At 39.5% G+C, this 25157-nt stretch overlaps 7 protein-coding genes across 7 annotated transcripts; 3 read left to right on the top strand and 4 right to left on the bottom strand.

Moving 5' to 3' along the window:
* Positions 1 to 1202: 1202 nt before the first annotated feature.
* Positions 1203 to 4619, bottom strand: ATC70_009483 (uncharacterized protein; the record flags this gene model as incomplete). Its single annotated transcript, XM_064828715.1, has 2 exons — positions 1203 to 4238; positions 4410 to 4619. 2 exons carry the CDS (start codon positions 4617 to 4619, stop codon positions 1203 to 1205), a joined length of 3246 nt encoding a protein of 1081 aa, XP_064685917.1.
* A 4229-nt stretch (positions 4620 to 8848) lies between these two features.
* FMN1_2 (riboflavin kinase) lies at positions 8849 to 9232 on the bottom strand (the record flags this gene model as incomplete). The annotated part of the gene is made up of 1 exon (XM_064828714.1): positions 8849 to 9232. One exon carries the CDS (start codon positions 9230 to 9232, stop codon positions 8849 to 8851), a length of 384 nt encoding a protein of 127 aa, XP_064685916.1.
* Positions 9233 to 9441: 209 nt separating this feature from the next.
* Positions 9442 to 11105, bottom strand: ATC70_009481 (uncharacterized protein; the record flags this gene model as incomplete). Its single annotated transcript, XM_064828713.1, has 2 exons — positions 9442 to 10298; positions 10352 to 11105. The coding sequence occupies 2 exons, from the start codon at positions 11103 to 11105 to the stop codon at positions 9442 to 9444; spliced, it is 1611 nt and encodes a 536-aa protein (XP_064685915.1).
* Positions 11106 to 11416: 311 nt separating this feature from the next.
* Positions 11417 to 13219, top strand: PPE1_2 (Protein phosphatase methylesterase 1; the record flags this gene model as incomplete). The annotated part of the gene is made up of 6 exons (XM_064828712.1): positions 11417 to 11463; positions 11529 to 11617; positions 11668 to 12103; positions 12170 to 12657; positions 12708 to 13027; positions 13094 to 13219. 6 exons carry the CDS (start codon positions 11417 to 11419, stop codon positions 13217 to 13219), a joined length of 1506 nt encoding a protein of 501 aa, XP_064685914.1.
* A 2068-nt stretch (positions 13220 to 15287) lies between these two features.
* ATC70_009479 (uncharacterized protein) lies at positions 15288 to 18000 on the bottom strand (the record flags this gene model as incomplete). Its single annotated transcript, XM_064828711.1, has 7 exons — positions 15288 to 15347; positions 15406 to 15537; positions 15622 to 16164; positions 16218 to 16708; positions 16765 to 17618; positions 17670 to 17818; positions 17872 to 18000. 7 exons carry the CDS (start codon positions 17998 to 18000, stop codon positions 15288 to 15290), a joined length of 2358 nt encoding a protein of 785 aa, XP_064685913.1.
* Positions 18001 to 20626: 2626 nt separating this feature from the next.
* Positions 20627 to 21740, top strand: ATC70_009478 (uncharacterized protein; the record flags this gene model as incomplete). Its single annotated transcript, XM_064828710.1, has 4 exons — positions 20627 to 20810; positions 20989 to 21090; positions 21156 to 21335; positions 21388 to 21740. The coding sequence occupies 4 exons, from the start codon at positions 20627 to 20629 to the stop codon at positions 21738 to 21740; spliced, it is 819 nt and encodes a 272-aa protein (XP_064685912.1).
* An 820-nt stretch (positions 21741 to 22560) lies between these two features.
* Positions 22561 to 23687, top strand: ATC70_009477 (uncharacterized protein; the record flags this gene model as incomplete). Its single annotated transcript, XM_064828709.1, has 3 exons — positions 22561 to 23319; positions 23375 to 23483; positions 23542 to 23687. 3 exons carry the CDS (start codon positions 22561 to 22563, stop codon positions 23685 to 23687), a joined length of 1014 nt encoding a protein of 337 aa, XP_064685911.1.
* Positions 23688 to 25157: the final 1470 nt, after the last annotated feature.

The following is a 25157-nucleotide window of genomic DNA, read 5'->3' as shown; positions in this document are numbered from 1 at the left end:
AAGCGATACATCTAGGTCTCAGGAAATTTAGGCTTAATGGAAAGAGAGAGAAGAGAATAATTGCCATCTTTTTAACGCCATTGAAGCTGATGATTACTTGCTTGTTGTGAGCAGTCATGTCCGCATGAAGATTGAATCAAGGAGTAAAACAAGCAAACAAGCCAAACAAGCCAAACAAGCAAACAAAGCCAACAATATATTAAATATACAAATCGTATGCATTATCAGTAAACAGAAGTTTTTTACCCCCCCTAAAGTTTTATTTTTCTGTTTGATTTCTGTCCTGTCACCATAGAAGTAGTATTATTTTGTAATAGCTACTTGACGTGAAGGAACCCATCTAGTTGAATAAGCGTATTTTATCTAAAGCACAGGTAAATTTACATCCCGTAACCAAGCCCTCGCAACAATCTGTTACTACTCAATAAGTGTGATCCCTATTTAACATTTATATCATATTATCAATATGACTAGTTGCACAACACCGCTTCGCGGTGTATACAACGTCGTGCTGCCGCAGGCTTACTCCACCATTAAACAAAGCTTTATATCTGTTGAGAAATGATGAGATTAACGGCCTGACAATAAAAAATGGATGTAATTTGAGATATAAATATATAAAAACTTTATTGAAAGACCTCAGAGTATACTATATTGTGTGTATAGTGGCCAGGTAAGTTTTCCAGTACAGAAATATCAGGATCAACCATGAATCTTATCGATGATGACTTACTGACCCTTGATATTGCGACGTACAACTGACCATGCGAGAAGACGTGAGAGGGAAGATATAATCCAACGTTAGATAATGTTTGGCCCTGCGATTTGTTTATAGTCATGGCAAAGGCCAATCTCACAGGAAACTGGGTGCGACTGAAGTCGAAGGGAATTCTTCCGTTGGCTTCTGTAATAAACTTGATCCTTGGGATATACACAATGTCTCCTGCTTTTGGCCCTGTGGCAATGGTGGCTTCAATTATTCTAACACCCAAAGATTTCACGATTAGCCTGGTTCCATTGCATAATCCAGCTGAAGGATCTAAGTTTCTCAAGATCATTATTGGAGACCCAACTCTCAAAACCAATTCATGTGGAGGCAGAGAGCCAGATTCTATGGAGTTGAGAAGCTCGAGAGGCACCTGCATTCGAAATTGAGGATCACAGACTTGATCATAGCTGTAATAAGTGAACTTTCTTCCCGGCTAGTTGTCAAGTAGCAGATTGTTTATGACTGAGACATCTTGGTTCTTTGGGGTCAATATAACACGTTTCGCAAAATATTGGTCAATCGTTGAGCTATTGCTGATGTTTGGAAACACAGCAGCTAGCAAATCCAGCAAGTTGGTAGAATTGAAATACATTTCATCTGGGATACGCACAAAATCCGAAGGAATGTCCTCAGGTAATGTCACCATTCCTGTTGAAGCAACTGCAATTGCAATATGATTTTGTTTGCGAACGGCATCTAACAAAGCATTGATGATGAAAGTTTTCCCAGTACCGCCAGGCCCGTCAATAAAAAACAGTTTGGATTGTGCAGCATCATAGTTTTCGTCAGCTAACGCGCAACGTTGAATGGCATTGTAAGCTATCAATTGGCTTGGATTGAATGACAAAGAGTTTGGGTCAGGAACTTCCAAGGCTTCAATTAGCAGAGTGGCATGCATCCTTTCCAGCGGGGTAGAGTCCTCAGGGTAAGCATAATTATCCCTGGTATCAACAGTAGGGAAAACGTCCTTGAAACCATCCATAGTTTTCAAATCAAATTGGTTGGCAACCAAAATTTGATTCAAATCAAGAAGGCAGTGGCCATACATCTCATCTGTTATTTCAGTGGGAACAGGTTGATTCAGATCTCTTGCCTTTTGTTGCCTACGATACAGATAGTCCTCGGCTAGATGCAGTTTGTAATTCAACCATAGCTGAAAAGGATCAGAGACATCGCAGAAGGAGAGCAGAATACAGAAGAGTTGCCGTATTTTTTGAGGTGACATAGTGGTGCTTGCTTCTGACATGGTATCATTCCATTCATTGTCATCTTGAAGAAGACCCATTGCTCTGGCAGTAGCCTGATAAGACGGATAGACGCGGCCATTGTACGTTCGCATGTAGGTAAAGGATGTTGCTCCTGGAATTCGATACAATAGGATTCTTAAATGATACTTTTCAATATCTTTTGGAGATACAGCGTAGACTCTGCCAATGGCTCCACCAAAACCTGAACGTCTAGGTCTCCAAACTCTTGGGTTCTGTTGTTTATGAAAAACGTACTTTTCACAGAAGTCCGGATACAAAGTTTGCTTAGCTTCGTTGTCTTCAGGATTTTCGAGATTGTGCTTGAACCAAGCTGTCAGGGTTGTTTCTGGAAGTGTACGACTCAAGACCTGGTCAGAACTTTCGTTCTCGTTAAAGTACACCCTTCTGTCGTTCTCCAAATGGATATCCAGGCGCTGTGTAGAGGGGTATTCCTTATGCATAGGGAAAGACATGATTCTCCAACAGGCTTCAGATGCCGAGACATATCTTGCATCAAGAAACTTTTTGATCTCATCCTGATGATCATCTTGAGCAGATGAACCCATGTATACCTGTGCTCTGTCATGGACCTTGTATACATATTTGTATATGTATTTCACCGAGTTGACCTGGCTGCAAATCTCCACGTTGATGTGTGCGTTGTATTTAGCGACCCAATAAAGATTATGAGGCACGATCCAACGATTATCAATAGTGATTCTTCCACTATGCCTGGAAATTGTACGATCAGTCATCAATCGTCTTCTGTATATAATTTTGCTTGATTCTTCTGGGTTGATAGTCGTTTCGTCCATGAATGGGTACGGGTAATTTTTTGAACATTTGCCGTTCACCATACAGGGAGCATTCGGATCTAACAGACCGCTATAAACAGCAGCTCGTAAGGTATCTTGATTGAATCTAATAAGATTCAGTTGCTGTTGTTCCATCTTTGCATACATATCGACGACGTATTGGTGAAATAACCTTCCAAATGAATGCAAGCTAATTTGCTGATTTTTTGGTAGTCCTTGCTGTTGTCCTTGTCGTACCATCAATCTTGAGCTGTAGTATTGCATGATGGTGATGGTTTTGTCCTCATCATCATTATTGCTATCAGATGCAATGTCGATTTCGGTTTCAGAGGGATCAAAGCTTTTCACTTTGATGTGCCACCCAGGATCGCCAAATGGAAACATCAAAACGTATTGAAGAGGATCAAAGAATTGATTGGTTTCATTAATCCTTGTTAGGTTATCACCAGAGCCTTTCAATCTTAAAACGATATCACGATTTTTTGGCTGTTCGTTGCTGCTTTCATCGTCGCCATCAAACAATAGTATACCCATTTCTGGAACTCTAGGTCTATTGCACCTTCTTGGATCAGGAGAATCCTCTGAACGAAATACCATTCGTATATTCTGAATTCCTCCAGGTTGCCCAACTGATAGCTCCTCCATGGTTTTAAATAAGTCAACAAAAGGATTGACTTCGTGCATCATATTTTGGAGGAGACGCATAGTGGTTCTCTCAGCGTTGGGGTTTCCAGCAACATTCAGTCGGTTTTGGAGCTCATTTTCCCCGTCGAATATATATATTTGAGCAAATTTTGGGCGTGTATCATTTGCTGGCATAAGTGCAGAGCTCATGAGATGATAGACGCTACTGTGAATACGGAATGCGTAGGCACCATTTTGATTATTCGCAACTGATTGATCTAAAGTTGCATTCATGGAGGTAAAGCTGAGAGCAGAATTGTACGTTCTAATATTCGATTTGAACTCTTTGCTAACATCGTCATTGCCACTCAAAAGATTGGCAATAAGCTCTGGAAAATGGTGTACTGGCTTCAAGATTGCCTGGCCATCTTGACAGCAGATTTGAAACGTTGGAGAAGCTCTTGTTGTTCTTTGCTTTCTTTCATCAATCCACATGTAGGCTCCACATTTTGAGCACAAAGCATTCATGCCTCCCAAATCATTTCGGTTAGCCTCAGGTGCTTCAGGATTTCGCGCCATCAAAAAAGAATCTATTGCACCTGTACGTAGAGGATTTTCGGCACAATTATAATGAGATCGGCGTTGGTGTCCTTCTATTCCACAAAAGGGGCATACAACTGCTGTTACGATGACATTGGGGTCCAGAGTTTCAGCTGTGGCCTCAGATTGAGAGGCATTTGGAAAGTCTTGTACAATTGGTGTTGGAGACGGTTGCTCAGATGGCTGATTGATTGGATTTAGCGCACAGTCAAGATGATTTCTGCGTGTATGTCCTTCTCTATGGCACCATGGGCAAGCTGCTCTCCTGTCAGAAGTGTTTCAAAGTATCCTCATTCCACAATCCTTATGCGAACGCCTTTGGTGTCCAGTGCGGCCACACCAATTACACCTTACTATATTCTCGTTGACGGTAGCTCCTAATTCCAAAATTGGGCTCATGTAGGTTGGGGAAGTTGTTACTGGAACCTTACCTTCAATAGGTTCAGGAACAACAGGATTTGCAGTTTCGGCAAAGTTGTGAAAGACAAAATTTACAGTATATGGCTCAACTGGAGTATTCAAAGAATCAGAGCGGTTTAAACGACTTCTCAAGCTTCGAGGCATTTGGATTGTTAGGTAAAACTTGGGAATATGAAGAGAAAAGGATTACGTAAATGCTTTATTTTCCAAGAATTTTGTTAGGCTTCTGCCAAACTGACAGTAATGGCTGCTTTCCCTATGGGCACTCTTGTAATTAACTTTTTACTATGTAACGGCAGAATAAAATGTATTTTTTAGGAGTATGGTGATGTTCAGTCCTTAGACACTTTTAGAACCCTAATATGGAAACCGAGTTTCAAGGCATCTGTCGGGTCAGGCTCATATATGATTAATTAATGCTTTTACAATCAATAAACAAAAATCATTGTTATTTCTACCCTCTTTCCTCTGCTCGATGCTGTCAACATTTTTTTTGAACGACGGCCCGAAGCCACAGAGATTTCACTACTTACTGCAGACATGTTATGCAGCCCATGAATCGTCAATGTCCAGACTAACGTTATCGAATATAGAATTCAAAAAATAGCATGACAAACGATAGTACTATAACTTGCCGCCTACTTTTCATGCGCTTCAAAAGCACCTATTGCTGTATTGCCTTCATGGTGAAAAGGGCATTGAGTTTGCCTGCCAGCCCCACCAGCCAAAATCAATTCAAACCCAGACTCGTAGCCTGTTCTAGATTGGACAAATCGTAATAATTTTGGACACGATTCGACTTGTTTTGCCAGATTTGGCTAAGTAAAATATGATAATCCTCCTATGCTTCTTTAAGCTTTCTTGGAGTGCTTTTCAAGGCGCTTCCAATGGTACCAAGTAAGATAGATGTTTTAAATAAGCTTGTTGAATAATTTACAAAAATATGGAAAGAGGTTTCTGGCCCAAATGTCGAATTTTTACATATCAAAGTCCCACAAAGATGATTTCAGGGGCTACGTTGGATCGATAGAAACATTTTAATTCCGTATCATAACATAATAAATGTTCAGTACTTTTGCACTTTACAATCCTAATATGGAACCTGAGTTTCAAGGCATCTATCTGTCCTGGCTCATATCATCATAACATAATAAATGTTCAGTACTTTTGCACTTTACAATCCTAATATGGAACCTGAGTTTCAAGGCATCTATCAGACCTGGCTCATATCATAACATAATAAATGTTCAGTACTTTTGCACTTTACAATCCTAATATGGAACCTGAGTTTCAAGGCATCTATCAGACCTGGCTCATATCATAACATAATAAATGTTCAGTACTTTTGCACTTTACAATCCTAATATGGAACCTGAGTTTCAAGGCATCTATCAGACCTGGCTCATATGAGAATAATGATTTTACAATCAATCAACAAAAACCACTGTAATTTCTACCCTCTTTCCTCTGCTCAGTGCTGTCAATGTTTTATTTGAGCGACGTCTCAGAGCCTCAGAGATTTCATTACTTACTGCAGACATTTTATGCAACCCATGCATTGTCAATGTCCAGACTAACGTTATTAAATATAGAATGCAATAAAATATCATTATGAACGATATAGAAGGCAATAAAATATCATTATAAACGATAGTGCTATGACCTTCCACCTACTTTCTATACGCTTCGAGGGCATTTACTACTGTATTGCCTTATGAAAAGGGCATGAGTTTTCCAGCTGGCCCTACCAGCCAAAATTAATTCAAACCCAGAATCATAGTCTGTTCCAGATTGGACAAATTTTGATGATCCTGGACTCGATCGAGCTATTTTTGCAGATTCGACTAAGTGAAGTATGATAATCACCCCATGCTTCCTTAAGCTTTCCTGGAGTACTTTTCAAGGCGCTTCCAATGGTACTAAGTAAAATAGATGTTTTGAAATCACTTATTGAATGATTTGTAAAAATATGAAAAGAGATTTATGGCCAAAATGTCGAAATTTTACATATCAAAGTCCCACAAAGATAATTTCAGAGGTTGCTTTGGATTGATAGAAACATTTTGATTCAAGATATACTATAGTAAAAGTCTTCATTTTCAAGATGAAAAATGCGATCGTTTGATTTTCGATGAAAACCATGAGGGATACCTCATGCTTTTTGGTCGATTTTTGACCATGTTTTTTTGGTCCCCAAAAAGTCGAGCAAAAGTGTCAGAAAGGAACTGCCAGATGAAAGCAACCATTTGGGGCTATTCTGACGATCTAAAACGGCCTTGAACGCAAGAAAATTCAGCTCAAATGCACTCATACTTTGCTGTATTAGGGACACTAAGGACTAAAAAGTGGGAATACCAGTATGCTGCTTGCCCGTATATGAAGTAGCTACGTGTATATGGATGTAGAACATCACATAAGAATCAGATCCACAGATAATATGAAGGGTTACTATGTGTAAGTGGAGGGTCAAAATGAAAGTAGCAGTATTTTGATAAAATACGCAAGAGCAATCAGTAGCACGAGCTGCCGCTGCGCAGGTTGGTTCTCTACCTTCGCTACGCTTCGGTGAGAACCATCCGAAGCATAAACACTCATATGATTAGTGATTATATATCAATCAACAATCAGGGTTCCTCTTCTAACATTTTAGCTATATTAATTTTGGGATATTAGCCAAAGGCCCGCGGCAGCGCGAGCCGTTTGAACGTAGGTTGGTTTCCACCGAAGCGAAGCGTAGGTCAGGAAACCACCCGAAGTGCTGAAAGGCTCGTATACCATAGTAAAAGTCTTCGTTTTTGGTGTCAAAAACGCAATCGTTTGATTTTCAGTGAAAAGCATGAGGGGTACCTCATGCTTTTTGGTCGATTTTTGGCCATTTTTTTTTGGTCCCTAAAAAGTTGAGCAAAGATGTCAGGAAGTAACTCCTAGTTGAGAGCAATTGTTTGGTGCTATTCTGACCATCTAAAACGGCCTTGAACTCGAGAAAACGCAGCTCAAATGCCCTCGGATTTTGTTGTATTAGGTACACTGTCGACTAGAAAGGGGGCAATAACAGTATGCTGCTTGCCTATATATGAAGTATCTACGCGTATATGGAGGGTACTTGGGTGATAATTGAAAGCTGAAAAGCACAATTCTACTGTATATTAGTAGGATTACGGATTGTATGAATGCCAGGCTGAACTCTATGATTATCGTTATCACATTGTCAGTGGTACTTACAAAGTGCACTAGGAACAACCAAATTATTCTTGTCCTACACGGTAAGATAAGATAAGTAACCAGTAATAAGCACGAAAGGAAAACCGAGGAGCAACGCTTAATTTGACAGAGGCCATATAGATTTGATATCCGTTCAGAGCAACTTTGATTTTATGCAATCAACTAGGTTAAGCTCTATTTGATTCAGTTTTAGCGCAATTGATGTGTTGAGTTAAATAATCAAGTTGTAAATGTATCTATTTGATATGGAAACTAACGGTTTGCTTTCAAAATGAACGCCAATTTAGAAGTTAGTATGAAGATTTGTTTGTATTATCTCTACCGTTAGTTTTGTTGGCAAACAAGATGATTCTTGTCTTTGAGGCTGAAAAATTGACTTTTCACTATTCTTTTAGCGGAACGATTGGTGCCAAACCATCTTGATCACTAACAACTAATTAATTAATTTCCTGGTACTACCAATTATCATAAAAGATTGTTAGCCATTTGACAAGTCTTTGATCAAGAAAAAAGCAGACGAGGATAGATGTCTACTCACAGAGGAGGTCGACATTTCATCATAAATCATGATGTTGTGTGTCAGTGGGAGTGTGTGTCCATTAAAAATTCACAAGCCAATTTTGTACATTAGATTCATGCAAATATCAAGTCGATGATAGCGTGACACTTTTGTCCACATACACAAACAAACAGAAGCATGCATAGTATGTGTAAATGTACAAAAACCTAACCTTATAAGCTGTTAATCGATTGTTTGCTGCTTTGCTTAAGCACGAATCAGCTGAAAGGTTTGTTCAACATATAGTCTGTAACTCCCATATTCCAAATACGTCATATCACCCCTCAATTTCAAGCTGTAAATAAAGAAAAAGCGCCCAATTCCAATGATCTTCAAGCATATTGCATGAAATTCCCTTTTTTTTTTATTGAATTGACATTTTTTTTTATTGAAGAAAGGAATAGATATATGTATAGATGTTTATGTGAAAGAGAGGTACTAAATTGAAATTGTGATGTTTGTTACTTACAAAAGAAGAGAAAAAAGTGTTGATATAACGAAAATTTACATAATTTACGACGAGCAAGATGGGGGAGCAAGGCATGAGGGTATTTTCTTTGTTGATTTGCTATAGTCTGTGATAGAGGTTTTCTTATTTGAGGGACGAGCCGTAGGACATGGATCTTCTTCTGGCACCTTCAAACGCATTTTGAAGGGAGAGCGCAGTTGGCATAAAGAAGCTACTTGGCACGGAGCTGGATAGATCATTTATTTGAGACGAGGCACCTGTGCTATCCGTAGTAGTGATAGAGTCAGAAGGAGACGTAGCTCGTGGTGAAGTAGAACCTCCCAAGAAGCCTCTTGAGAATGAAGCTGTGTTAATGAAAGGCAATGTTTGATTTTGCTGTTGATTTGAGGTTGATAATTGAGTTGTATCGGACATACGGCGATGATGGAATGGAGCACATGCAGAAGTATGCGATGCAAAGGAATCAGTTTTTTCGAAGGTTCTACCACATTTGCAACGGAAAGGCATCTTGGTCTTGTAAACGTTTTAAAAAGTAAAAAAGAAAAATGAAAATTACAAATGAAAACAGCTTCTTTTTATATGGCATTTTCTATTTAGCATTCAAATGTGTGTGTATGTGTGTGTGTGTGAGAAAATACGTCTCTATTAAGTAAAAAACTTCTTTTATCACTATCCAATCAACAGCAGGAGCAAGTAGAGATAAGATTGGAATAACCTTAATTAGACAAGAATTGTCTCTTGAGGTTGAGTCTATATTTTGAGCTAATACATTCAAATCTTAATGCACATAGAGTTATCATAGAGTCAATGACATGCACACCGCAAATAGCCCGCTGAAGAATGAGCCTTGACATTTGACAATCCTGGTGATCTGCTTTTTGGCATGGCTCCCAGTTGGTCTCTATTAAATCCTGGTCTATGCAATCTTGTAATGATTGTACTTGATTATCGTCAATATTAATTGCGCAATATTCATCCAGAAAGATTTCCATTCGTACGCCCTGCGTTGCCTTGGCAACATGTGCCATGTTTCTCATCTTTTTCAAATCTGATTCATTCATCTCGAACAGCAATCTGGTTGTATTGGCGGCAGTCTTGTGAATTTGCATAGATAAATCAGACACCTGCACCAATAGTGCATGAGGGGGTCCTTCCGCAATGCGCTTGTACTGTAACTGAGTCAGACTCCAATCTCGGGCAGATGACATGTCTTGTATGGTGTACGATTTGTCCTGTTTCATTGCCTGCGATGGCAGCATGTTGACAACTCGCATATCCTGTAAGAGCAGCAAAACTTCCGGGTTACTACCATCACCAAACCCTGCCACTGTCTGTTGTGCCGTGAGTAGCTTATCACTTAATTGTCTAAATACGTAATATTGTGCATCCCTTAACAAGTTTTTCCTATGCACTTCGTCTCTGATATGAATGGTGTAACCTCGGAGATGATTTACAATGTCTGCAAAAATGTCAGGATCTCTGTCAATGTAAATTGGTGGTGAATTCCCGTCTTCTGTATGAGGCGATAGCAGTGAATGCATCAGAGGTCCCGTAAAAAAATTATGGGTGCCGTCTATTTGTTTGTGAGGTTGTCTTCTTAGTTTGTGTGTGAAAATTTGATACTACCTTTTTGAAATAAATTCCATGGTAATCGAAAAACTCGTCCACCAACATTGACATACAAATGTTCCTGCAGTGTCTTTTTCAGACGATTTAATCCATAGTAAGTAGCATCGCATAGTAGAGATTGGTGTTGTATATCGTCTTGAGACCGAATATAATAGCCCCGTAAATGGCGCACAATGAGCTCAAATGTATCTGGATCGCGATCAATGTGCATGGCTTTGGCTGTCCTCCTCTTTCTAAAATACTCGACGAAAAAGTTGCTAGGGCCATCACTTTTGAGTGATTCCCAGCTAAGACGGAACGGCCTTCCTCCTACAACAATGGTATGTACAGAATGATTAGGAGGATCGTTGCCAGGTGGTGTCTGCTGTTGAAGCGGTTGCTGCTGAAGAGGAGGCTGTTGGATTGGCAACTGCTGCGTCAGTTGAGGTTGCTGCTGGATAGCTTGCTGCTGCTGTGGTGATGCGATGCTGCTGGTAGAAGATGGGATAGAGCTTCGAGTGCTGATGGCTTGATTCGCATCTTGATTGCTGTCAGTGACAAACATGAAGAAATCCTCGGGTATTGCTGTGTTATTTGCCGTTGCATCAACGATTGCATTGTAGTCAAAATTCAAGAAATCCGAAGTAGCGTTGGCGTCTGGCTGCTGCTGCGTGTCCAACCTTTGTCGTTTATTGCTAATAAACTCCTCATTCATATTTGGACTTGATTCGTTTCCAGAGTAATAGCTGTTGCCACCGTTGTAATCTGCCATGGTGATTTTTGATGTGAAAGGCAGAAACCCAACACAGAAGCTGCTTTGTGATGGAAATCATTACTGCCCAGCCTCAAATCACAAATCCAGTCCTTCGACTAGCTCCGCTGCTGATTGATGGATCTCGCCAAATAGGCTTACAACTTGCAACACATCTTGTCTGGTTCTAGCAAGTTCGATGGATCATCACTTAGCTGTAGGTGACTTTTTTTTTCAATGAAAATCAATCATTACAAAAAATTTATCATCATCTAGCGTTGATCAGCTCCTTCTTCTTCTCATTCTCTTCAAGAAATCAGTACAGCATCACCATGTCAGAAGATTCAACACCTATGGATATCGACAATACCCCTCAATTGTACCTATTGATCCCACAAAAATGAGATGCAGCCAGTTGATGCTAACATGAATTCTGCTATTCAGGTCCCCTGAGGAGATTAAGAACCAGGCCAACGAGCAATACAAGCAAGGCCATTACGAGGAAGCTGTCAAGTTGTACTCTCAAGCCATTGGTAAATGAACTTGTCTATCGTATGAATCAGCGTCTAAACCCTATATACAGAGGCATCTCCTCAAACATCCACCTACTACAACAACCGTGCTGCTGCTTTGATGATGCAGAAAAAGTACAAGGATGCTGCTAATGATTGTCGCACTGCCACAGAGTTGGATCCTCAGAATGTCAAGGCATTCCTGCGTGGCGGTAAATGCCACTTGAATATGGGCAACTTGGAGGAAGCTGGCCGTCAGTACAACCGTGCCATGCAAATTGATGCCAACAGCGCTCAACGGGATTACAACAATCTGCAACATGTACTCAATTATATGGCTCAAGTAACCACATTCATGGCAAATAACCAATGGGGTCTTGCTCGCAACAGTCTTGACCGTGCTATCTCTTTTGTCGATTCAGATGTGATTCCTGTCAAATGGCGAGTGATGCAGGCTGAATGTGCTTTGGGAGAAAAGAACTATTCAGAAGCGAGCCGTATTGTCAAGTAAGTTTTCTGTGCTTATAGTTGAAGCCTTTGATGCAGATAACCTAACATGTTTGCTGGTGGTAGCTCTCTTGTTCGCTTGAACAGTCAAAATCCAGATGCATTGTTCCTCAGAGCTCGCGTATTTTACAGTCAAGGAGAGAACCAAAAGACAGTTGCACATTGTCAAGAAGCACTTCGTTGCGATCCTGACTTCATCAAAGCTCGTTCTCTACTGAAAATGGCCCGTGCCATTGAGAAGCAAAAGGAAGAGGGTAACAATGCCTTCAAAGCCAATCAATTAGAAGAAGCATACGATGCATACACTGCTGCCTTGGATATCGATCCCACCAACGATCATATGAATTCTCGCCTCTACTCTAATCGTGCTGCAGTTTTACAGAAGCAAAAGAAATTCGAGGAAGCTCTCTTGGATTGTGACAAAGCTATTGAATTAGATGAAGAGTTTTACAAGGCTTACAGTAGACGTGCTGGTTGTTATATGGAAACTGAGCAATACGAAGAAGCTGTCAGAGACTACAAAAAGTTAACAGAAGTCGATGCATCCAACAGAGGTAAGTTTTCACAAACGCTCTTTGGGACAGCATATTAAGATCCAATGTAGAATACCATAATTTATTGCGCAAGGCAGAACTCGAGTTGAAGAAATCACTTCGCAAAGATTACTACAAGATTTTGGGCTTATCAAAGACTGCAAGTGAAACAGAAATCAAAAAGGCTTACCGTAAACTGGCACTTCAATACCACCCTGATAAGAATGCTGGTGACGACAAGGCAGAGGCTCGATTCAAGGAAGTGGGAGAAGCTTACGCCATTTTGAGTGATCCTGAAAAGAAGGCCAGATTTGACTCAGGTGCTGATTTAGATGGTGGTATGGGCATGGGCGGAGGAGGCTTCCCTGGTGGAGGTATGGATGTAAATGAGGTGATTATCGTTTGTTTGTTTAGCATCAGCAAAATGAGAACAGTCTCTAATTGTTTTATTATATAGATCTTTGCCCAAATGTTTGCTCAACAAGGTGGTGGTGGATTTGGTGGAGGATTCCCAGGTGGAGGATTCGGTGGAGGTGGAAGACGTCAACAGCAACAAGGTGGCTACAGCTTCCATTTCGGATAAATCAAACAGCATTACAAATAATCCTCACTACTCAAAAGATACAGAGGCAAAGCAAGAAATCACCTCTTTTTTTTTTTTTCTTTCGTTTTTTTTTTCTGTTACCATAGCTATATAATTTTTTATGAAAAGTTTTATTATTATAATTTTAGACAATGTAACATGTAGATTTATATTTTTTTTTTAAAAAAAAAAAGAAAAGACAAAAGAAAAAGTTACCATCACCATCATTATTTTCGTTATCTTGAAATCTGTTCTCACTTTGTTAAAATTTACGTCTTTCGCATGTGAATTGCAGAAAACGTTGTTTTATGATACATTTTTTTGTAACACAAAGACTTCAGGGCAACTGACACAATCTGCTCTTATATAAACAGTGTGTAATTGAAACCTTCTTTACTTCCACCCTCTTTCCCATTTATTCATTATTTCAGCAAAAAAAAAAAAAAAAATGATCAGCTACTTATCAATCAATAATCCCGTCAATCAATCACATCCACATCCGTGTTCAGAACTAGTCAATGCAGCTATGAGCTGTCTGATTTGTGGCTCTCGGGTACATCAAACTCGGGTAGGTTGCTCGATTCGCATGCTCATTGATCATCGTACTGACTATATTGATAGAATTGCCCCGTTTCTCCAAGAAAGTGAGAGACCTAAATCGCAAAAAATATGTGTATATACCCCGCCGATTTCCATGGCAACCCATATAGAAGTCCTTAAAATTTTCCATGATTGTTGCTATAGAAATAAAAACTACTACATGTTGATTTTACTTGCAAGTGAGCAGACGAGAGAGGTTTTCTCTCATCTGTCACCCCCCGCTCCATAAAAGAATTGCCACTTTTGGAAGAAATAAACTTTATATTAATTGTACACAATAAACGTGGGGACTCTTGCTCAAATGGACACATACTGTGCACATGGCAGAATAAGGCTGGGGAAATCAGCAACAGCAAGCTGTTCAACTTGCATTCTTCCCGTCTTCCGAATTGTATACAGTATATGATGGCTTTTTTCTTTTTGATTTGGAAGATAATCGATTTGTTACTATTCACATGTTGTTGTTTACATGTCTATTTTCATGCAAAATAAACGTATGAGAAGATCTCTTTATTTAAGAGGCTTTTGGACAAGGGATTTACTAAGATAAAGCAAATGATACGCCTCTTCTGTTTCCTTGAATGGCTGCTCCCAACTGCGTGTCCTACGTAATAATGATACAGTTTACAGAGTGAACACTACTATATACTACAACTAATGCCATATGGAGATTAGACATTGGTTGTACACAAGTCATTTTGTATACCATGACAACTGAGACTCTTGTATTGTCTTGGAATGATATAGCTGTTGCTTATGAAATCAATGCAGAAGAGAGGATTGAATCGTGAGAATTGCGTAAAAAGAGTGAGGGCCAATGTACAGTACTCACTGTTCAGATCAAGAATAGGAGTATAAGCTTACAAGATGATATAGAAGTATATAATCACTAGATTACATATGCGCATGGGGATAGCCCGGTTCTCTCTACTGCTCTCTCATTGTTTCATTCTACTTCGGCAATCATTTTACGGAAAAAAATGAGAGTACACTAGACCTGTGGTTGTGGTGGTACGTTACTTGTAATTGATGCTTTTATGTTGAATTGTGATACACTTTCCGGTGAGCATGAGTTAATTTCAATTATTACCCGATTTCTCATATAGGCTCCAATTGGACTTTTTCAGTGTTATACATGCTCAAGTCAGAGGTTGTTGATGAACATTTGCAACTGGAGATGGAGAAGAAACGCCTTCATCACATCATGCAACTAGCATTTTTTCCCTTATCTAAACAATAATTGCTCAATGTAACACTGCCGTTGTATTTAAAGGTATGTCATGTCATATATTTCGCTGGTAAAATGGACGAAAAATAGTTGTAATACAAGTGAGCTGTAAATGTAACATTTCACATGCCCTTTTCAATCATCCGTGGATCTCCGCCTCCCCATGTATCCGATGCAGGCGTTTCTACTATCAAAGGCATATTTGACAATGCCCAATTATGTTTATTTATCTATCTATATCTACTGTGCTGATTTTTGTAGTGCTTTTGCAATGGTGCGTACATTAGGGTCGTAATGGTTCTAATTGAAAGTGATTAGATGAGCATCCTAAATTACAGCAATAGTAACAACAACTAACCTGATACAGGAAAAGTTCGTATAGACTTGTACCAAAGGGATTACAGAGCTCGGGATCTTCTAATAAGGGAGCATAGATACCACTTGATGCTCTATCTTCTGATTGCAAAAGCGCATCTAAACGGTGGTCTTTCTACAAGGCGATTATACACGGTCAATATCAAGCCAAAATAAGTGGGCCCCAGACCTCTCCCCATCCCATTTTTTTCGAACTAACCTGTACAAGTCTATCTACCAAAGCAAGACATTGTAAAACTGTCTTATTAGGCATGTTTAGTGCAACCAAAGTGAATCTCTTTGTAAATGCAGCTAATCGGTTAACGGGAATCTGGCGTTTCTTCAAGAACATCAATTCAAGCCCCTTAATCAACATTTCGCTCTCGGTCTCCTTTTGTGATTCAGGCTTATCCTCAATTTTGGTATGATAGCTTGCTTTGAATAAAATGTTGTAAATCTCGGTATAGAAATCCTTGAGATCGTAGTTGAAAGCCTCGCCTTGGCCCGACAGCAGCTGGAATGCAGTAATAATACAGAGCAATCTCTTGCGAGTGCCACTGCTTGTGCGAGAAATGTCATTGGAGTCCTCAAAGGAGTGCATCACATCCTTGAGTGCGTTCAAGAGATCGTCAAAGAAATCCACACTAATCAAATGAGCAAATCGTGAAAGACCTTCCAAAACTGCTGGTAATAGAGGAGAAGAGGTTTGCTTTTTCAGAATTCTAAAATAGAATGTGAAGATCAATTTGAGGGTTTCGGTGTGCTGTTATGCAAGATTAGTAAGTACGCCTAGGAAGATCTGGTGGATCAACTCACATTTTTCTCTTTTTCTTCTTTGCTGACTACAGCCTCTGCCTCCTGGAACTCCCTTTCAATCTCTCTGGTCTCTTTCAATGTCTTGCGAGCCTTCTTTGTCAAAAATGGCTTGCTGTTGTTCTTTCTCTTTTTACCAACTTGATCATCGTTATTGTCCTTGGCATAGTTGTGGGCCATTTCATCTTTGAGACGCAAATGTAAAAAGACATTGATGGCATTTTCACTGATAGCAAAGCCCTTGGATTTGACCATACGAATGATCATTTTCACTGCGTCCAGCGAAGATCTACCTGATTCGTCGTTTTCAAACACGGTGACCAACGCCTCGCTACACAATTGAGCTGCTTCATTCCATTTGATAGTGCTCATGCGTGTGACTACAGCGACCATGATCTCCAAACGAAAATTGAAATGAGTCTTTGCAATCAACAGCTCACATAAACAGCGAGTAGCCACAAACGCCAAGGAGGCATCTTCCTCAGTCTTTTTTTCTACAAGTGATGAAAATATCAGTCATCGGCATGCTGGAGTTACGTGAAGCACTTACTAGTCAATAAGACATTCAAATCCTTGAGGTACATTTCGTAGTTGCTAAGCAATGCTTTTTCGTACTCTCTCATCTTTTTTACTTCTCTGGAAACTTGAGCCTCTTCCTCTAGTGCTGTTAAAGGACGAATACGATAACCAGGAATGATATCCTTGTATACAGCCAGTTGTGTGAGCAATGCCAATTTTTTGACAGTGACATTGTCATCTCGATAGATTGTACGAAGGGTCTTCAATTGGGACACATATTCCTCAGGATCTCCTTGGAGATTGCTAGCTATCAGCGCTAATTCTTCCTTTTTCTTGATGAGATACTCTCTCTTTGACAGTTTGGGTTGCTCTTCCACTTCTTCTTCTTCCTCTTGCTTCTCTTCAACAGCTGGGGCAGGAGGTGCTGCGGGCACCTCTTCCTCTTCTTCCTCTGAGTCTTGATTCTCGTCCAATTGATGAATTTTGCCAGAGGCCAACTTGATGGGAAGCTTCGTATGATAGTCTTTGCGAGTCCACTCACTGGCCACCTTTCTAGGCTTCATTTCGTAATCCATCTCTTCATCGGATTCATTGTCCATCTTGGCCGCTTTCTTCTTGCTCTGCTGGGATTGCTGCTGTTGCTGTTGAGCCAAGAGTTGCTCCATTTCCTCCTCATCATCCAAATCAACATCGTCCTCTGATTCATTGGCTTCCTCCAATAACGCTAACTCATCGTCGCTCATCTCTTCGAAATTATCCAAATCATCGTCTGAATTGAACTCTTCTTCTGAAGATGATGCAAGGCCCTCGTTATCCTCGTCCTTTTCTTCCTTTTTTGGAGCTGCTTTCTTGACCTTGCTCTTTTTGTCCTTTTTGGCAGTGTTTCTACAGGGTGATTTAGTACGTTGTATCGGTGCTGTATCATGCAGTAAGTACCTAGAAAGCTCATTCTGATCCAATCCAGTCAGAAAGGAAGTAAATGACTTGTTATCAGCGAAAAATTCAAGATCGTCATCAGAGATAGCAATATCATCTTCATTGTCGTTCTCTGGAACTGGTACAAAGTCAGGAATTCTGTCCTTTTCCTGATGTGAAGTGTTGGTCATGGTAACATTATATACTAGATGTTTGGATTTACCTTTTGCTCTTTGGTCTTCTTGGGCTTTGGAGTGTTGTCTTTGCTGTTGTTCTTGTTACCAGCTGACTTCTTGGGTCCCTTGGAGGCAATTTTGTTGCTCACTTTCTGGATACTCTTTTTAGGTGGCATTATTATTTTGTAAGAGCTTAACAAGAAGTTTTTTTTTTGTTTCTGGCTTTTTTATTCCTTTCATGTAAAGGGACTGTCAAGAGACTGTTTTGATATTTTGACAGCTGCCTCCATTACAGGTACGCACATACTCTCGGCGATGATTGTATTCAGGTATTGGGAGATTCCTAAGGTTTTGTTGTAGATCTATCTAGAATATCAAGGAAGCTTAAATCATATATCTTTTTCCCTGCGCTTTTGAAGCAACACAAAGCAGATGATATTTCAGAATAGCTAATCCATGAGGATCGGTAGGGATTCTTTCGCCAAGAGCTTCTCTGATCGGCAATCAAGGACTGCATGTCTGATCTACGGTGCAATCAATGCCCTGAATCATTTGTAAAAGCATATCAGATTAGGGCCTGCAACGATAAAAATAATTCTTATTTGACTGACATGATTAAAATTATCGATCGCAAGTAAGATTTCAGGAGGCTTTTCCTATCAAATCCTTTAAATCTGTTGGTTTTGAACCTGTTTCTTCAAAGTTCAGTAGCTATAAGGTGGCTATACTGATAAAACTAAGCTTACGTAGCGTTTTTGATCTCCAAACGTATTAGTATGAGTCACAACTGCTCACACTCAAAGTATGGAGCCTTGAAGTGGGTAGAAAATTTGCATTTCGCGTTAAGGTTCACATTTGAAATCGCAATTTGTACCAATTGAACTGTCTGTTGACCATGAAGACACAAATATAGAGCTAGAACAGTGATTGGGCAGAGCTACAGTACTGCTTCATCAACAATCCCTTTCTCATTAACTTCACAAACGTCATTTGTCTGCATGAGAAAGGCATACTGACCAGCATCCAACCCAGATTATAACTCCGCTTTTGTAAATGTCCTAGATTGGCTACACTTTGCTCAAAATCGACTTGATTTATTTATTTTGCAAGATTCGACTATAGTAAGTGTGATGATCGCCTCATATTTCCTAATACATGTCCCTGGTGGTAGGGCGAAGTGGTAGAACTCCCGTATGCCAACGGGAGGATCCCGGTTCAAATCCTGGTGAACGCAAGTTGTTTGATTTTTTTTGACGTAGTACTGATGTCCTCGTTTGGTGTTTTGTGCTCTTATCCATGATCTATATTTTGACGATTTTCCGCAAGACTGTACTGGCTCTAGGAGTCGCACCTTATTAGTAGTAGATTTCTTTCCCAACTTAGTTCAAAAAATATCTTATTCCCCTTCTTTGCAGACATTGGGTCCACCAACAGTCTTTTCTATCCCTCAGCATGACATTTAAAGGACTTTAAATAAAACCTGGAGCTCGACTCCCCTACAAAAAAAAAAAAAAAAAATATTTCCTAATACACTCTTGCAGCGCTTTTCAAGACGCATGCAACAGTACCAAACAAACCGGATGTTATGAACAAGCCTATTGAAGAATTTTTGAAAATACGAAATGAGGTTTTTAGCGAAAATGTCGAGATTTCACATATGAAAGTTTCACAAACAAAGTTTCAGGGGCTGCTTTGGATCGAGAGAAACGTTTTGATCTAATATATGCCTTAGTAAAAGTCTTCATTTTTGGTGTCAAAAACGCGATCGTTTGATTTTCAATGAAAATCATGAGGTATCACCCATGCTTTTTGGTCGATATTCGGTCGATTTTCGATGATCCCAAAAAAGTTGAGCAGAGGTATCAGACAGTTCCTGCTAGACAAGAGCAATAGTTTGGTGCTATTCTGACGGTTTAAAACGGCCTCTAATACGCGGAAACACGGCTTAAAGGTGTCCAATTTTCGCAATGTTTTGCATACATTTGAGCAGTAAGAGACAATTTTAGCATACTGTATGCCTGTTTACGGATTGCTTCCATTGAAACAAAGTGGCGTACCGTAGAAAAGTTAGATTCGCAGTTATAGATCGTTTCCAGAAGGCTTTCTTTAAGAAACAAAAGCTGAAGACTGAAATTTCAGTATATTTTCAAAAGGCTTGGTAGTTATCAGAAGCAAGTGGAAACTTTGTTCCTCTCATATGTCAAATCTCTTGGGGAATAAGGATTTGGTTGATCTAGTTAATCTCCTTTTACTGTAGGCAATGCTTTATATCTCGTATTGCTGAATAGTATTGCTTTGAATTTCTGTTTTCATACTGATGCTCAAAATCATAAAAGAAAGTTGCTTCGCTGTGAGTACACAGACTGTATTTTTAACTCTTCACAAATATACACTGAAACAAACTCTGATGGAGTGAGCGCCAATGATCTTTGATCTGACATCTGGGAACATTTGCATTTTAGGAAACTTTAAGACATTGATTTCCTCTAATTACTCTAATCAAAACATAGAAATATTTAATATACCGTTATCAAATGACAGGTTATTTATAGCTTATTCAATTTTAACAAATTTTGAGCAAGCATTTGAATGAAATTTATGCGAATGTAGTGAATCCAAGGGCCAGTGTGGCTTTGGTGAGCCAATCATGATTGCCAGGGGCTTTCCATACCCTATATGCAGACCTCATTAAATTTCAATCTGATTTTGCATGAGAAAATGAATTTTGTGTGTATCTTTTTTTTCCCGTTTCGTATCTCTACCAAATATCCAAGAACCAACTTATCCGCTTTTCTTGTAGTCATGTCAGCCGCAATACACAGTAAGAAGATATTTTCAGACGATGATGATGACAGCGATGATATGGGAACAAACAAACCACAAACGAAACCGAACAAAAAGCGAAAGAGAAATGCGATAAAACGATTTGACGATGAGCAACATGCAACAAACACAAATACAGCAACAGCAGCGATAGCAAGCAAAGGTAAATTGTGGTTTGTGTGTGTGTGCGTGTGTTTGTGTGCGCACTTACGAATGACAATACTAAACGTGTATTTGTTGTGCGTGAGTGTGTGCTTGTTTGTACCTGTGCAATGGGGAAAGGAGACAAAAAGGAAATCAAGGCGCGGATGTACCTAAATCCATTATCAATCGATTACTAGATACCCCACAATTGGAAGATACTGATGATACAGAGGAGAAAGAAAAGAAAAAGATCAAACGAGAGAAGAAAGCCAAGCCGAAAGCGATACCCAAAAAGAAAGGTTGGTTTATATAGCAGGGATTCAGGAGTAGATAATTAATTTATCCAAATGGATGGCAATTGCAGCACCATTGGATCTGGATCGTCAGTGTGGCGTTCTGATAGCACCACTGATGAATCCATGCACAAGATCACTCACATGTAAAATTCATGCGATGGGAGCGAAAAGAGCTGTCGAAGGAAGAACACAACCATTTAACGAATTACTGGCAGCCTATCAGAAAAAAGGTATTGGGAGACCACAAGGTAAGCTTGTGATATGTATGTCTGTTTGCTGGCATCTCACCACAGAATACAGTGCCTGCTGGAGGTACGTCGAGCCAAGTAAACCAACATGCGCAACAACAAAAATCATTGTCTGGCAAAGCGAATGTACACAAGCAACAGCAACAGCAACAAGCAATCGATGATGATCTTGCCAATAATGCAGCCATTGATTCGGATGAGGAGACCGAGACGATTAGGATGGCTATTGAACAGAACCGACCTCATCCCTTGGGATGTCGGCAAGTGTACTATGTGAGACGAAAGAGAGAATATCACAAATTACGAGACATCCTGCTAGAGGCCATTACACCCAAAGTAAATCCTTCAGCATCTACTTCATCTACTGCTACCAATAGCACAAATGTTACTACCACATCAACATAAGAAATAAATAAAATTCATGCTGAACCAATCAATGCGTGCTGGCATCAGCAGGTGTTGATTGTGGTGGAGAACGCTGGGTCATTCCACGTGGCGCGCGTATCGAGTATAAAACCTTAAAGAGTAGAGATAAAAGATTGCTGTCATTGACATACAATGTAATATCGAATCACAAACGTGGGTATATCGAGTTACACCTTTTGGATCAAATTGAAGCCCATGTGACACACATACAAATTAACGTTATATATGAGAAAAAATTACAAAAAGTTTCATGATTTGATCAAAAATGGAAACTATAGAGACTTTTTTCTTGTGCTACACTGATGGTATATAAATCGAGATTGTGTTGATGTGTGTATAAGCATTAGATACACCCCAGATTTGCAATTTATTGTAGGCATTGTTGATTTGAAATAAAAAGGGCTATCCTGTTCGTTTTCTCTCTTTATCTCTTTCTTTCCTTCTTTTTTTTTTTTTTCTTTTCTCTTCTTCTTTAATCGTCTAGAGCACCATCAATCAGGAAAAAAATGGCATTCAACAAGTAAATAACACCATTTATTGTGAAATGACAAGTTTCTTAAAGATTTGAATCGTATTCAGGAACAGCTATATGCACAAATATCCAACATCATCTTCATCCTCATCAAGGTAACATTGAGCCAGAAGTCGGCCCCTCAATTTTATTTGGTTGCCATGTCAACCGGATTGATTGATAGCAGGAGAACTTGTATCACCATGGCGACAAGTATGTCATTAACACCAAACCATTTTTTTTAGAAACGATACCTACAGCGGATTAAAGCTGCCTCCCATTTCATCAATGGATACTTTTTTACCAACGCGCTCATGGAACCCGCCGCCATATTCAGCTTCGTCAATATCGCCTAAAGAGACATCATCTACATCATCTTTACCCACGCCACCTCAGCCGGAGCAATGGAAATCACCCCCCTATAACAGTAGAAATGAATTGACAAGAGACAGTTTATATAAATCACCTTTGTTGTTTTCAAGCACAAATATGATGACAGAACAGCAGCAACATCAACATCAACAGCACTCACCCAACATGCAACAACATCATAACAAACCCCTTGAATCTTCATACTTCCAATATACATCAAAGGCATACCATCTTCAACAGCAACAGCAAAAGAGGGACTTATCATCCAGCCCCTCTTCATCGCTTCATTCGTATCATAACACTACATCGAATAAAGTAGACCATGACATTGATCAAGTAGTTTTACAATGCAACACATTGAGCGACATCATGATTCAACACAAAGATCAATTTATCAATCATCATCATCATGAGTACTCATCAACTAGACCATTATTGGATGACATGATTGGAAGAGCAAATGAGGTATTAAATGCCTTATTGAGACTTCGTAAGCATCAGATTGCATCAGAGCAATACCAATGCCGCTTGCTTCAACAACAGAAACAAGCAGCCGCAGCCGCAGAGCATCAGCGTCTCCAACACCATAATGAAGCAGAATCTGATGCATGGCGCTCATCATCTGCTGAATCTGTAACCAACGTCAACAATCATGCCAGACAGCGTAAAAGAGGGGTAAGTTTTGTGCTATCCGAAGTGTTTGTTGTTGTATATTTATGATTAAATATAGAAGCGTCCTCAGTTTCGAGGTAGATGCCATTCTTGTAACATATCCGAAACACCAGAGTGGAGAAGGGGTCCTGACGGAGCACGTACCCTTTGCAATGCTTGTGGCCTTCGTAAGTTGATGCTTAACAAAGCTTTGTGAGTGGAAAAATTGATTGATTATGTTGCTAGATTACGCTAAATTAGCCCGTAAACAGCAAGAGAATCGAGGCATGAGCAATAGCCTTTTAACTACACCACCACACCGAAGATTTAGTACAGGCAAATTAACACCTCCCGCAGATGAAATCATTATCGACAGATCACCCACCGGTTGATAACTTCGTTGATTCAATTGCATGTGTAATAAGGTTGTTCCCACCATCATCTCCCCTTTTCCAAACAGTTCAGCAACCATATCAATGTCCAATCACTTTTGTAAATAAATCTATTTATTCCCTAGCTGGCTGAGAGGAAAAGAGAAAGGCTATTATTACTAAAGACACAGAAGCACCATCTTGACTGATACCCAAAGAATATTGAAAATTCCTTTTGTAGGATTTTTAGACTTTTTAAGAACAAGCTTTTTCAAATTCCCATCATCGTCTAGGATGCTCTTGGTATGATGATTGTAAAAGCTGAAAAAGACGGGTATCTGATCTTGCAATTATTATACAAACAAAAAAGATCTAGTCTTGTTTGAATCACTCATGTCATACCCGTACAACGTAAACATTGAGTACCTTTAAATCTGGTATATCTTGTGTAGAACAAACCTAAGATGCTGTTTGTAGATTACCTTCCAATGTAAACATCTTGTACAGAATAACGTAATTTCCTCGTTTGTGATGATTGATTGGACCCAACAAACGCTGGCTTAATATGCAGTGTTATTACAAAGCCTTATGGCCCCTCACTTTCATCAAATTTCTACATGCCTACAGTAATTTGGCCTATGCCATTAAGCCATCTCCGGATTTTCGGTTATAGCAACTTAAGGATATATTACAGACTCATGATGCATGTACTACAGAAATTGCTTATTACCATTCATCACTATTCTACTCAAAATTGCCTTTTTTGTCTGTGCATCATTTTGCCCATACATCTTGAATCACACATACACGAGGGCCATTACATCTACTTCACCACAAAGTATGAAGTAAATGTACTCAAACTCTCCCCCCTGAATTGCCAATTTTGATAAGCCAGGAGCGGCGCTTCTAAATGTTGTCGTGTTGTGGCGGCAGCAGCAGCAATCAATTTAGCCTAAATGTTTATATGTCTTTTACATGTCCACTTTGTACAGTGATTTAACCATAAGCATAAAGTATTAAAGGTAGAGATAGTAATGAGGTCTTTTTAAAAACAATGGCGTGTTTTGATCTGAAAGATTTTGAGATGCTTCATGAGAAATCTTGAACCTTTCTACAAATTTAAGATTTTAATCTATCATTGGCGGAAGATATGTAATCCCATCTAGCATTTGCAATTGATGGACGCTCTCCACAACGATACAAAGTTTAAGTGGTAACTACAGGACTCTTCGCATGTCCATTCCTATGAGACATGAAGCAGGTCAGACTGCCCAAAAATCCCCAAACACAATTCCTTCCTCGTTTGTTGTTGATTAGTGCAACTTCTGATCGGGTCCACCAGAGTGGATAATGTAATATGGGACTCAATTCAACACATTACATAACTGCTTGGAAATCCAGTGATCCTACTTATGTGAGTAGATTTATAATCTATCTAATGAATTGTTGATGAGAATTCTATCTGTTCGATGAGAAAAAAAAAAAAAAAAA

Source organism: Mucor velutinosus (genome assembly GCF_035048745.1).
Source record: "Mucor velutinosus strain NIH1002 chromosome Unknown tig00001563, whole genome shotgun sequence".
In the NCBI taxonomy this organism is placed as follows: Eukaryota; Fungi; Mucoromycota; class Mucoromycetes; order Mucorales; family Mucoraceae; genus Mucor; species Mucor velutinosus.
Note: the sequence above shows the minus strand (reverse complement) of the source record. Positions and strands in the feature narration are given on the sequence as shown.